This window comes from Ranitomeya variabilis, chromosome 6 (assembly GCF_051348905.1).
Source record: "Ranitomeya variabilis isolate aRanVar5 chromosome 6, aRanVar5.hap1, whole genome shotgun sequence".
Taxonomy (NCBI): Eukaryota; Metazoa; Chordata; class Amphibia; order Anura; family Dendrobatidae; genus Ranitomeya; species Ranitomeya variabilis.
Window position 1 is genome coordinate 333,333,071 of NC_135237.1, and position 15,462 is coordinate 333,348,532.

A 15,462-nucleotide genomic window follows, 5' to 3' on the forward strand; every position below is an offset into this window, starting at 1 on the left:
CGCCAAAACTTTTTCTCCACTCATGGTTAGTGGTTGGGTAAAGCCATTTATTGTCAAACTACTGTGTTTTTTCTTTTTAAATCATGATGACAACCCAAAACATCCAAATGACATTGATTAAAAGTTCACACACCCTGGTGATTTTGGCCTGATAACATGAACGGAAGCTGACACAAATGGGTTTGAATGGTTACTAAATGTAATATCCTCACCAGTGACCTGTTTGCTTGTAATCAGTGCATGTGCATGAAAGCTGAGTGAGCTTCCGGGATCCAGACAGACTCTTGCATCTTTCATCCAGCCACTGGCATTTCTGGATTGTGAGTCATGGGGAAAGCAAAATAATTGTCAATGGATCTATGGGAAAAGGTAGTTGAACTGTATAAAACAGAAAAGGGATGCAAAAAAATATCCAAGGAATTGATAATGCCAGTCAGCAGCTTTCAAACTGTTATTAACAAATGGAAAATCAGGGGCTCTGTAAAAACAAAACCACAGTCAGAAAGACCAACAAAAGTGTCATCCACAACTGCCAGGAAAATTGTTCAGGATGCCAAGAAAAAAACACAAATATCATAAGCTGAATTACAGGACTCTCTGAAAACAAGCAATGTGCCTGTTTCAAGGTGCACAATAAAGAGGCATTTGAAGAAAAATGACCTGCATGGTCGAGTCACCAGAAGAAAGCCAGAAGAAAGCCATTACTGTGCAAAAGCCACAAAGTATCTCACCCACAACACGCAAAACAGCACAAAGACAAGCCTCAAAACTTCTGGAACAAGGCAATTTGGAGTGATGAGATCAAATTTTAACTTTTTGGCCACAACCATAAATGTTACATTTGGAGAGAGGTCATCAAGTCCTATGATGAAAGGAACAACATTCCTACTGTAAAGCACGGAGGTGGATCACTAATGTTTTGGGGATGTGTGATCTACAAAGGCACAGAAAACTTGGTGAAAGTTGAAGGAAAGATGAATGCACCAGGTTATTAGCAAATGCTGGAGGCAAATTTGCACTCATCAGCCCGAAAGCTGCGCATGGGACTTACTTGGACGTTCCAACATGACAACAATCCAAAACACAAGGCCAAGTCGACCTGTCATTGGCTAGAGCAGAACAAAGTGTAGGTTCTGGAGTGGCCATCTAAGTCTCCTGACCTCAATATTATTGAACCACTCTGGGGAGATCTCAAGCACGCAGTTCATGCTAGACAGCCCAGAAATTTACAGGAACTGGATGGTTTTTGCCAAGACGAGTGGGCAGCTTTACCATCTGAGAAAATAAAAAACCTCATCCACAACTACCACAAAAGACTTCAAGCTGTCATTGATGTTAGAGGGGGCAATACACGGTATTAAGAAATGGGGTATAAGAACTTTTGATCAGGGTCATTTGGATGTTTTGGGTTGTTATTATGATTTAAAAAGAGAAAACACAGTAGTTTGACAATAAATGGCTTCACCCAACCACTAACCATGAGTGGAGAAAAAGTTTTGGTGTTGTTATTCCAGCACCCTCCACCAAACATTAATCATGTGCATAGCCATTTCAAACCATGGTGTGGCAAGGTAGCTCTGCTGGTGAATAGCATCAAGTAAACAGTATTATAAAGATTGGAAGGTTAACTACAGGGACAGTCAAGCATAATTACCTCAGACTTGCGGTGCCATGACCTCTACGAGTGTTTCCGCTTGTGTGCCTTCTTCCGGGGGAGTCAGGAAGAGGCACACAAGCCGAAACATGAGTAGGGGTCGTGGCACTGCAGGTCTGAGGTAAATATGCTTGACTGTACCCTGCAGTTACCCTTCCAACCTTTATAATACTGCTTACTTGATGCTATTCACCAGCGAAGCTACCTTGTCTCACCATGGTTTGAAATGGTTATGCACATGATTAGTGGTTGGTGGAGGGTGCTGGAATGACAATTACATGGATTTGCTTCTGAACTGTCGTTCCATTTTGTAGTTTTCTCTATCTTAGAATCCCGCAATACTGTTAAAGTTTATGAATTTTAATACCAATGTGTTTAATAAAATAATCTTTTTATATACACACTGTATATATTCTTTGTGAATAAGCCATAACCTCTATGGCGTTTTCGTCTGTTGTGTAACACAACTGAGGATGAAGTATTTTATTGAGCTCAAAACTTATGCCTTATCTTATATATTGTCAGTATAATCATATAGCTTGTATTAATAACTGGGAGTTATCCATTATAGAAATGCATATAGAAAAGCAGGATGCTTCATATAGCTAATACATAGATAGGTGATAGAATGGGAAGGCCTCAGTGGATTTTCTTACTGATGTGGCTCCTACCTTAATGCGTAGCTCCGGCACCTGCAATACAACAATCTTCTGTTTTGCCATTATCTTCTTTGTTTCGTTAATGCGAGCTGTGACAAAAAAGTGTAGCGATGCCTGATCCACGATATTGCTCATATACTCGCTAGCTTTTATTTGAACATCCACAGTTTTAGCTAATGGAAAAAAACGAAATGGAAGAGAGAAAATGCAATTTACATACTGAAGTGGTCATCTGATTTGAATTTACGAGTGTAACCAAGTATGTACATTCATCTTGTTTGTTGTAGGTAACTAAATGGTAATTTGCACAAATTCCAGCTCTTCACACTCAACACAACAGATACATCAATACATGTGCTCAACTGAAGTATCTATTGTGGCTGGGGCTCTTTCCAGCCTTCAATCATATAACCTGCTGATAATAAATAGACTTTAATGTAAATCGCCTCAAGTAGGGTTGGCAACATTACAAAGAAGTTGAAGATAATATAAAGAGATATAATTTTTCCAAAATGGGAATCCAATTTTCAATTTGTGTTTTATGAAATTGCAAACACGTTAAAGTGAAATACGGTAATTTGTTCTCCTTTTTTCCTTTAATGATTTTACATCAAGTGAATTTTTTGTGTAGTTTGTAATGGATGTAAACATACACAGGAAAAGTTTATTTTTCTGATCCATATACTATATATGTGTATATATGCAATGTAGCATTACATATTATGCAATGTATTCTGAAAAGTTTTCTTCTACTTTGAATGCTCCCATATTTGTCATTGGTTTCCCTTTAATCTAACTATGATTGATAAAGTATCGATTTATACCAAGAGTATAAATGGATATTCACCAGAAATTAGTAAAGCCATGTTCACACAATGCGTTTTTTACTGCGGAACCGCCGCGATTTTGCCGCTGCGGGTCCGCAGCTGTTTTCCATGCAGGGTACAGTACAATGTAACCCTATGGAAAACAGGAAACGCTGTGCACATGATGCTGAAATTCACTAAAAAAGCCGCGCTGAATAGCTGCGATAAAAAAGAAGGACCATGTCACTTCTTTGTGCGGAACTGCAGCGGTTCTGCACCCATAGACCTCCATTGTGAGGTCAAACCCGCAGTAAAACCCGCAGATCAAAAATATATCTGCGGGTTTTATTGCGGTTATGGGTGGAGAAACCGCTGCAGCAGGAAGTGCGGGGAAGCGGGCGGAAGTGCGTGGGCAGAAGTGCTTGGGCGGAGTGTGTTCCTGTATCCCGAAGAGACATGGAGGCATACCGTCGCATGGGGATCGATGTCGGCCGTTTGATAGATTTGGTATGTGTGTGTGTGTGTGTGTGTGTGTATGTGTGTGTGTCCCCATGCGACGCTAGTGCCACCATTGTGCTAAGTCGCCGTATGGGACTACTACTCCCATCCGGTATTAGGATGGGAGAGTTGTCCCTGTGTCCGGCGACTTAGCACAGTTGTAAAGTTACACAAAACACACACAATACACATACATGACGCACAGTACATACAACATATAACACAGAGTATATACTCACCAACAGCACACTGTTAGGCGAAGCCCTTGATCCCCTAGAAAAAATCTCAAAATAAAAAATCAAATTCATACTCCCTGTCCGCAGAATCCATAAAACGAGTGTCCCACGCCGATCGGCTGCTCTCCGGCGAAACACTGCCAGGAGCGAAGCTCCTAGCAGTGTATCGCGTACTGTTCCGGAGTTCAATGGCTCCGACGTCTCGGTTAACGGCAGTACAGCTGCGTTGAACTTTCCCACGCAGCACTGCCGTTAAGCGAGAGTGCCGGGGTCAATGACCGCCGGTAACTCGCTCGGGCATGCGCAGTGACACACCGACAGGAACTATGGCTCCTGTCAGTGTGTTGCTGCAGCCGTGGAGAGCAGACACATCTCTGGATGTGTCTGTTCTCCATGGAAGATCTTCGTGGGACCCTCAATGGATTTCTGCGGACAGGGCCAGGGAGTATGAATTTGTTTTTTTATTTTGCGTCTTTTTCAGGTCGAGGGTCTTCAGGACGGATTGAGCGTACAATAAAATATGGTCAAAAAGTGGGTGTCTTTATTTCATTAAAATATTTTTTTCTAGTGTTTGTGGGTTTTTTTTAACCCTTTCATTGGATTAATAATGGATAGGCGTCTTATTGACGCCTCTCCATTATTAACCGGGCTTAATGCTACCTTACAATAGCAAGGTGGCATTAACCCCTCATTACCCCATATCCCACCGCTACACGGGAGTGGGAAGAGAGGGGCTAAGTGCCGGAATTGGCACATCATTTTGATGCGCCTTCTCTGGGGCGGCTGCGGGCTTATATTTGTAGCCGGGGGGGGCAAATATCCATGGCCCCTTTCCTAGGCTATGAATATAAGCCCACGGCTGTCTGCGTAGCCTTTCTGGCCTAAAAATATAGGGGGACCCCAACACTTTTTTGGGGGGGGCTCTCCCTTTATTTCTGAGCCAGAAAGGCTACGCAGACAGCTGTGGGCTTCATATTCATGGCCTGGGAACAGCCATGGGTATTTTAACCCCTTCCCAGGCCACAAATATTGGCCCGCAGCAGTCTGCCTAGCCTTTCTGGCCTAAAAATATAGGGGGACCCTATGTCATTTTTTTTTTTTGGGGGGGGGGTCCCCCTATATTTTTTTTAATCATTTTAATAGCATTAATAATGGATAGGCGTCTTATTGACGCCTCTCCATTATTAACCGGGATTAATGCCACCTTACAATAGCAAAAATACGTGCAACTGAAATACGTGGCACTTAAATACGTGATACGTGGCACTGAAATACGTGATACGTGGCACTTAAATACGTGGCACTTAAATACGTGGCACTGAAATACGTGATACGTGGCACTTAAATACGTGATACGTGGCACTTAAATACGTGATACGTGGCACTTAAATACGTGGCACTGAAATATGTGGCACTTAAATACGTGGCACTGAAATACGTGGCACTGAAGTACATGATACGTGGCACTTAAATACGTGGCACTGAAATACGTGGCACTGAAATACGTGGCACTGAAATACGTGATACGTGGCACTTAAATACGTGGCACTGAAATACGTGGCACTTAAATACGTGATACGTGGCACTTAAATACGTGATACATTGCACTTAAATACGTGGCACTTAAATACGTGGCACTTAAATACATGGCACGTAAATATGTGGCACTGAAATACGTGGCACTGAAATACGTGATACGTGGCACTTAAATACGTTGCACTTAAATACATGGCACTGAAATACGTGATACGTGGCACTTAAATACGTGGCACTTAAATAGCTGGATAGAGCTGGATCCGCGGGCTGTGATCTGGCCTACGCTCAGCACTCTGCGGAGCGCTGTCATTCAAAACACGTCCACTCATTTTGGTGTTTAGTCCCAAAATGGAGGATGGAAGAAGAAAAGGGTTGGACAAGGAAATGACATCATTTCTTTTTTTTTTTTCCCCACTGCAGTTAAAGCTTTATTTGTGTCAAACACAGACAATCTGCAGAGAAAACTGCATAAAAAACCGCACTAAAAACCGCATCAAAAAACGCACCAAAAACGCATCAAAACGCACCAAAAAACGCACCTGCGTTTTCTGCCAAGAGCTGCGGTTTTTAGTGCAGAAAAAACAGCAGGGAAATCAGGAACGTGTGAACATGGCCTTAATGTTTGGAAATTCAAATTCACCAGCTTCATTGAAGGGGCCAAGGACCTAATCCTATGCAAGGTCTTTCCAGAGGAATTGATACCTTAAAATTAATTTCACTACTAGAAATGAAGAAGAAACAAAAACGGAAGAAAAATTGTAGTCATGGATATCCATGATTTTTTGTTTGAGTAAAATATTTGCCTATTTTGCCCATCGCTGCCCAATCCTATGGAGGGTCCTACACAGTTGATGGGCAAAAAGAGGATAAGAAAATTGCAGTCATGATAGCTCATGAATTTTTGTTTGAAAACATACATAACTTTTTTTTGCCAGGGAAATAATCCTGTGCAGAGTCCTAACAGGGAAATGCACCCCAGTTTATGCCCAAGAACTTATTTTCAGTGAATATAATGGCTGGTGAAGCAGAGACCGCTTTCTTCAAAAAGTAATGGTGGCTACATCTCTTTCATAGAGGTTGAGCATAATCCATAATTTTGCAAAAGTAGTACAGTCCAGGTACAGCATTAATTGTGGTAAACTTAGCCATGTGAGAGTTGAGTTTCTACACGAATGCATGACTGGATTCATAGTTCTTGGGCACACATATTTAATTCTGACAACACAATGAAGTTAGAAGAGGAAGAGAACTGCTATTTGAGGATGTGACCTGGCTAATAGAAAGACATCCAAGAGAAGACGAGTACTGCTTGTTCACATTGCTGGTCAGTTTGCTTTCTCAGAATAACAGGTGGTTATGATTCATGTGCTGAGAGAAATCTGTATTTTCTAGTCGATTCATAGCCAAAATACCTACCTCTATATTCCAATTGGAGTGCTTGCACTGTAAGTAATTGGCCCTTTGGCAACATGGAAATTAAATTCCATAAAAAAGATGCGCATACATAGGGCACAATTATCGCAAAATCTTTCAAGCACCGTGAGCCTCCTCCACCGTGAGCCTCCTCATTATAGCTGATACTACCACTCTACTCCTCAGATGACATCACCTCAATGGCACCCTAATCTACTTCTCAATTCTTGTCCAAAACAACACAATCATCCTCATCATTCTTGATTTGTCTAACAGATGCCTGAATTTGTTAAATGTCTTGAGCTCTTTGTTGTGCTGCTTGAATCCCACCTGATGATTTATCTTGATTCAGAGAGACAGAGCCTGTACCACCCCAGCAGACAGAGTCAACAACACAGCTAAGAATTTAAATTTTGTCCTCCATATACCCCTGCAACATGTCATCTGAGTACAAAGACTAACTGTTTATCTCATCCAGTAAATCAAATAGAAGAAGCTGTTGTTGTGAAATATCTTCCTTCGCCCCGGCAAGATATGGTTTAGGGGACCAAGGAGTAGAACAGGTAGAGGTGATATTGACAAAATTGAAAGCCCATTATGTAAAAGATTAAGTTTTACAGGATCAGAGGAGGTGGACTGTAAAGAACACTGATTAAAACTGATGATGTCGTTGTCAGAGGTAACATAATCCTACTGTGATTGAGACAAGTGTTGTTCCATATATTACATTTTGTCCTCCGCTTTCGCCCCACAAATTTACTTGATGAAGGGAAACATGGCTAACTGTAACCTGAATTTTGGAATACTCCTGATGGCTGGTGCCAATGATGGTGGTGGTTTTGCCGCTGTTATCTTTCACATTCTTAGCAATGATATGTTTTTTTTTTTCCATATAAACTACCCCATCCATAGACATTGTCACTTTTTCCTTTATCATACGTTTATACACAAGTAAAACTTGACAAAAAGAAATGTCAGTTACATGATGCACAAAAAGCCTAATGCTACAACAGCCCGTAGTATTGTTGTAGTGTGTATGGGTCTAAAATTTGATTATTTAAATAGGTGTTATTAAAACAGACCTGCACAGTAAAATACATAGATCTTCCGCTTCCCAAAAAGGATGTAGCAAAATAATGTACATGCTCCGAAAACAAAATGAGACAAAGGGCCAAAATATTGTTGTGGCTTTTACAATTGTCAAATTGAACTGGTAAAAGAGGTATGCAAAAGTTAAATGTGTAGATTTTTATAATTTTCTTATGTTTTTATAACACTATTTTTCCTCCTGAACAAAAATGTTGGAACAAAAAATGCTATGTCGCTAGGTACATGCTCGAAAAGCAAAATGCAACAACAGCCCAAAGTACTGCTGTGGCATGTAGGGATGTGAAACAGGAGTAATAAAATAAGTGTGCAAAAAATGTAATGTGTTGGGGTTTTTTTTAGATATATTTTTTACACTATTCTCCCCCCTTAAAAAGGTCTAAAACAAAAAATTCTACAGTGCTAATTACATGCCCTATTAAGGTAATCTATTACTAAAAAACTACTACTCATATATACTAGCTTTAACACTGAAGTTGTACACCACACTCAATGTTCAATGTTTTAGCTCTTTCTATCCATATGTCTATTATTGATCTGTGCGCACTGGGGTCTTCTCTATAGCCTGTAACACCCTAAAATGGCTGTTGCATGTGCAGCCTCAGCTTTTATAGTGCCTCTAATAGTCCCCCCTGATTGGCAGTTTTAAGGGAAAAAGAAACTCCAAGCAAATATGGCACTAATCACCTTAGGATTTTTTTAATGCATCCACTTCCAGTGAAAAACTATTACTAAAAGTTAATTTATTTTCTCAAAAAAAAAGAAAAAAAATGTTTGTAAATATTTTTAAAATATAGTACAACGCGTTTTGGCTGCTATTTTTACAGTGCAGCCTTCATCAGGTACAAAAACAAACAACATACAAAAGCACTATAAAGTGATGTTACAACCTCAAAGCTTTCTTATTTATGAAGGTTCCTAGAAGGGATTAGCAGGGCGAGGCCCGAAATCTGTCACTCAGGATCTTATCCCTGACACATATCTACATGATATTGTCTAAAGAGACTCAGTTTTCCTATATATATATATATATATATATATATATATATATATATATATATATATATATATATATATATAACAGTATAGCACTTGTAGCCTATCCAAAATGAGCTTTTAAATGCATGGTGTTACATTGTTGCGAACAAACTTAAAAATATTTAAAAGTATGGGTATATGTATAAAAATAAATATAATTCACTCTGCTTCTTTATCAAAAATACTACTATAATCTCTACATGAATCAATTCACCTCCTTAAAAAGCAAACAAAAAAAAGCAGCTTTCAAAAAAAAAAAAAATTCCCAAAAATTCCCCCAAAAAATTCTGAAAAAAAATTCCCCCACCCCAAAAAAATAATTGTCTCTAAAAAAGGAAAGTGAAACTTTTGTTATTATATGTATTATCCCATGTGCATACGACGGTCTTATCCGTGACAAACCCTTACACATTCTCTACAACGTCATTAAGTCAATTTCAATAAAGGCTTTGTAGCCTATATATCCAATAGTACTCCTTAATTTGTGCCTATTATTAACCCTTTTGGTATATGTTCCAGCGGTGTGATGGTGATGCAGAAGCATTTTTTGTGCTTCAGCAGAAGATGACGGGACAGACTGTTTAATCTGCCCGCTCTTTGCATTATAGCGGTGATTGTTCACCTGGGCACTCAATTCCTGGGTAGTTCGCCCAACGTATTGAAGCCCGAATCTGCAAGTCACTACCTAATAAAATCCATTCTACATGTGAGTCTCTGTTTAATCTTAATTGTTTCCCCATTAGTATTAGATCCTCCTTTAGGATTAGACTCCTTGCTCCATGGTCAATGATCTTACAACATTAACATTTGTTTGAAGAGCATCTATATACTCCTGCATTTACCTTCCCTCCATTCAGATTAGTATCGTTTGCTATCATATTTTTTATTTTTGTAAACTCTTTTAATTTACCCCGAGCTACAATATTTTTCACTGTCGCCCCTCTCCTAAAAGTTACTCCCGGTACACATGGAAGCATTTTCCCAAGAATCGCATCTTTTTTTAAAATGTACCAATATTTTTTTTTTAAAATCTTCTTATCAATACATTCCCTTTATTATAAGTTGTTATAAAATTAAACTTCCAAAGATTTCTCTTATTATCCTCATTTTTTATTCTTTCTTTCCCTCTACTTTCATCTGCATTACAATCTTTTCCCTTCTTACTTGGGAGACAATCCTCCTGTTCTTTGCCCAAATTCTTTCTGTATGCTGCCTCGATTAATTTTTCTGGATATTTCTTATTCCTGAACATTTTCTTCAGTATTGCTGATTAGGTCATATAATCTTTGGTGTTTGGACAGGTTTTTCGAATCCTTAAAAATTAACTGACTAAATGGTACATTAGTTTTCCACTTCTTAAAATGCGCACTAATAAAGTCCACATAGCCATTCGTATCACAGCTTTTGAAGTGCGTTTTGTGTTATAATTTTACCTGCTTTATGCCCTAATTCCAAGTCCAGGAACACAATTTTCTCCCTTCTGATGCATGATGTAAAGGAGATGCCCGAGTTATTGCTATTAAGGGAATCTATTAATTTACAGGCTTTATCTTCCGTCCCAGCCCAGAAAATGATCAAATCATCTATATATCTATGGTAGAGTTATATTTTTTCTTTGTTTTCGGAAGCATGCATCGATGAGGACGCAAAACACCCCTTAAAAGATTTGAGAAAGTTGGCGCAACCCGAGTCCCCATCGCTGTACCAAGGCGCGGTAAATAGAGTTTACCCTGGAACTCAAAGATGTTGTGTGTTAATATGAATCTCAACCCTTCCAGCAAAAATGTTTTTTGTTCCTCCCGCAATCCTGATAATAGTGATAAATAATGATCTACTGATCTGATGCCAAGTGTGTGATCAATGTTGGAGTACAAAGAATTTACATCCAGCGTGATAAAACTGTAATTCTCCTGCCATTTTATGTTCCTACATTCCTCAATCAGTTGTGCAGAGTCTTTCAGATATGAAGGAAGGGTAGTCACAATTTCTTGGAGAAATAAATCAATGTAATGCGATAATTAACTTGATAAGGAATCAATTCCCAATATAATCTGGCGACCGGGGTAGTAGAGGAATTTTCATGCATCTTTGGAAGATGATAAAAATGTGCCATTGATGGTGCATTGTTGGTCAAAATCTTCATCTCTTTTTTAATAATTATATTCTCTTCATGGGCTTTATTTTTAAAACCATGATATTCCTTATTAAAATTGGCTGAAGGCTCATTTTTTAGAATTTCATGGTATCTAGTGTTATGAACTGGTGGTTTAGGAGCAACATGGGACGTGCTCTGGAGGAGGTGGTACCTGTACTGACTGCAGTTCCTGAGCTTAACACAACACTAGAAGTAGCCGTGGGATGTTCCTGTCACTCCCTAGACACCTCGTCTCAGCCGGAGAACTAACTACCCCTAAAGATAGAAACAGGAAAGCTATCTTGCCTCAGAGAAAATTCCCAAAGGACAGACAGCCCCCCACAAATATTGACTGTGAGTGGAGAGGGAAATGACATACACAGAATGAAACTAGGATGTAGCAAAGGAGGCCAATCTAGCTAGATAGATAGAACAGGACAGAATACTGTGCGGTCAGTATTAAAAAACTAGAAAAATCCACCACAGAGTTTACAAAAATCTCCACACCTGACTAAAGGTGCGGAGGGTAAATCTGCTTCCCAGAGCTTCCAGCTTAACTAAATAAATCCATACTGACAAGCTGGACTGAAAAAAACATAGAATGTGCTGAACGATTAAGTCCACAAAAAGTGGAAAGCAAAAGAACAAAGCAAGGACTTATCTTTGCTGAACTGGTCAGAATATCAGGGAAATCCAAGAGAGATGTGAATCCAAGCAGGAACCATTGACAACTGGCACTGGCGGAAGGATAGAGCCAGGATAAATAGCCGAGCCAGAATAGCCGATCAGTGGAAGCAGCTGCTGACTGCTAAATCCAAGGAGCAGCAGTACCAATTAAATCCACTGGAGGGAGCCCAAGAGCAGAACTCACAAAAGTGCCACTTACAACCACCGGAGGGAGCCCAAGAGCGGAATTCACAACAATCTAGTATCAGATAAGATGTTGTAGGCTTCTTTCAAGTAATCAGACCTACTCTGAATCACTACCCCTCCCCCTTATCTGCCTGTCTTATCACAATCTCTGTGATGTTTTTCAAGGAATTCAGTGTTTTTTTTTTCTTGTTGTGTGATGTTCTCTTTGTAAAAACATTTTTTTTTATTTTATCCTTTTATTCCTACCAAAAACTTTCTGTTCCTCATTAGAGCTAAGACTGTTTTTATTCATATTCTTCTGAAACAAGATGAAAAAATGTCTCCAGACAATGCCCCCTATGGTGGGTCAGAAAAAATGAAGAGACAGCACTACTTCTTTATGTAGGTAGTTGCTGGCACTTGTGGTCTCTGTTTCCAAAATATCTATATTTTTGTCCCCTAATTTCGTATTTGTTTGTACTGTGGCATTTCTTTCTTTAATTGAGAAATGCCTCAATAAGGTTAATTTTCTTGTTGGAATACTTTTTATTAATGACAATAAAATAAGTACAGTGATTAATGAGGAAATAAAAAGTATTCCAACAGTAAAAATGTTTAGTCTCTCTGATCACTTGTTATAATCCGCTGAAATGTGCATCCTAGCGAAAGGGTTACATTTTTGTCCATCACAAAATACTAATGATTTTGAGTTATTTTTGGACTTAAATAGAAAATTAAAAAGTTTCATTTTCCTTTTTTAGTGATAACTATTTTTTGGGGGAAATTTTTTTGGGAATTTTTTTTAATAAAAGTTGTTTTTTGTTTGCGTTTTAATGGGGTGAATTGATTCATGAGAGATGATAGTAGTATTTTTGATAAAGTATTAGAGTGAATTATATTTATAATTATGTTTATATTTATTCTTTCAAATATTTTTATGTTTGATTGAAACAATGTGACACCATGTATTTTAAAGCTCATTTTGGATAGAATACAAGTACTATACTGTTATATTATTTTATATATATAAGAAGACTGAGTCTCTTTAGACGCTATCATGTGGCAGGGAGGAGAACCCGATTGACAGATTTCGGGTCCCGCCCTGATAATCCCTTCTAGGAACCTTCATAAATAAGAAAGCTTTGAGGTTGTAACATCACTTTATAGTGCTTTTGCATGTTGCATGTTTTTTTTTACCTAATGAAGGCTGCACTGTAAAAATAGCAGCCGAAATGCGTTGTACTGTATTTTAACCCCTTGCTGACATCTGACGTACTATCCCGTTGAGGTGGTATGGGCCCGTATGACCACCGACGGGATAGTACGTCAACACCAATCAGCCGCACTCACGGGGGGAGCGCGTCCGATCGGGGCCGGGTGTCAACTGACTAATGCAGCTGACATCCGACACTATGTACCAGGAGCAGTCACGGACCACTCCTGGCACATGAACCCCCGGAACACTGCGATCAAACATGATCGCAGTGTTCCAGCAGCATAGGGAAGCATCGCACAGGGAGGGGGCTCCCTGCATGCTTCCCTGTGACCCTTGGAGCAACGCGATGTGATCGCGTTGCTCTGAGGGTCTCCTACCTCCTTCTCCCTGCAGGCCCTGGATCCAAAATGGCTGCGGGGGCCTTCCGGGTCATGCAGGGAGGTGGATTGCAAGCGTCTGCTAAGAGCAGGTGCCGGGAAGCCTCCCTGCTGTGCCTGTCAGATCGCTGATCTGACGCAGTGCACTACAAAGTGTCAGATAAGCGATCTGACACTATATAGTCATGTCCCCCCCTGGGGCAATGTAAACAAGTAAAAAAATATATATATTTACAAGTATAAAAAAAAAACCTAAATAAAGAAAAAAAAAATATTGTTCCAATAAATAAATTTCTTGGTCTAAATAAAAAAATAATAAAAGTACACATATTTAGTATCGCCGCGTTCGTAACGACCCGACCTATGAAACTGTCCCACTAGTTAACCCCTTAAGTGATCACCGAAAAAAAAAACTAGGCAAAAAACAGCGCTTTACTATCATACCGCCGAACAAAAAGTGGATTAACACGCGATCAAAAAGATGGATATATATAAACATGGTATAGCTGAAAACGTCATCTTGTCACGCTAAAAATGAGCCGCCATACTGCATCATCAGCAAAAAAAAAAAAAAAAGTTATAGTCCTCAGAATAAAGCGATGCAAAAATAATAATTTTTTATATAAAATAGGTTTTATCATATAAAAGCACCAAAATATAAAAAATGATATAAATGAGGTATCGCTATAATCGTACTGACCCAAAGAATAAAGCTGCTTTATCAATTTTATCAAACGTGGAATGGTATAAACACCCCCACAAAAGAAATTCACGAATTGCTGTTTTTTGTTCATTCTGCCTCACAAAAATCGGAATAAAAAATGATCAAAAAATGTCACATTCCCGAAAATGGTACCAATAGAAACATCAACTCGTCCAGCGAAAAACAAGACCTCATATGACTTTGTGGACCAAAATATGGAAAAATTATAGCTCTCAAAATGTGGAGACGCAAAAACTATTTTTGGCAATAAAAAGTGTCTTTTAGTGTGTGTCAGCTGCCAATCATAAAAATCCACTAAAAAACCCTCTATAAAAGTAAATCAAACCCCGTTCATCACCCCCTTAGTTAGGGAAATATAATAAAATTTAAAAAATGTATTTATTTCCATTTTCCTATTAGGGTTAGGGTTGGGGCTAAATTTAGGGTTAGGGTTGGAGCTAAAGTTAGGGTTAAGGCTACAGCTAGGGTTGGGGCTACAGTTAGGGTTAGGGTTGGGGCTACAGTTAGGGTTAGGGTTGGAGCAACAGTTAGGGTTAGGGTTGGGGCTACAGTTAGGGTTAGGGTTGGGGCTACATTTAGGGTTAGGGTTGGAGCAACAGTTAGGGTTAGGGTTGGGGCTACAGTTAGGGTTAGGGTTGGGGCTAGAGTTAGGGTTAGGGTTGGAGCTACAGTTAGGGTTAGGGTTGGAGCAACAGTTAGGGTTGTGTTGTGAATTCTGTTTTTGGGCTCCCTCTGGTGGCTACTGGTGGTACTGGTTGACTTTGGTCTTGTGTTTCCAGTGCACCTGTTTTCATCAGGAAATTGGGAGTTTCCTATTTAGTCTGGCTTCTCAGTCACTCTAGTGCCGGCAATCAATGTTACCAGAGCATCTCTGTTGCTTGCTACCTGCTCCAAGTCTGCAATTCAGCTAAGTTGAATCTTTGGCTTTTTTTGTGTTTGTTTTGTCCAGCATGCATTTATATTTCTTGTGCTGCTGGAAGCTCTAGTGATCTGAAATTACTACTCCGGTGTCATGAGTTGATAACGGAGTTAAGGTAGTTTCAGGATGGCTGCTTAGGGTTTTGAGGTAACCGCGAAGTCCTCTTTTGTATTTTCATCTATCTAGTCAGAGGGCCTCACTTTGCTGAAACTATATTCATACTGCGTTTGTGTTTTCCTCTTACCTAACCGTTATTACATGTGGGGGGCTACTATAACTTTTGGGGTTTCCCT

General features: G+C 39.4%; 1 protein-coding gene across 1 annotated transcript in view; it reads right to left on the bottom strand.

Moving 5' to 3' along the window:
• The window catches only part of F13A1 (coagulation factor XIII A chain), a 482,528-nt gene that overhangs the window by 95,468 nt on the left and 371,598 nt on the right, over window positions 1-15,462 (bottom strand). The window contains exon 13 of the mRNA XM_077269818.1: window positions 2,326-2,486. Within this exon, the coding sequence (XP_077125933.1) occupies window positions 2,326-2,486 (161 nt within the window). The remainder of the gene's footprint in view (window positions 1-2,325; window positions 2,487-15,462) is intronic.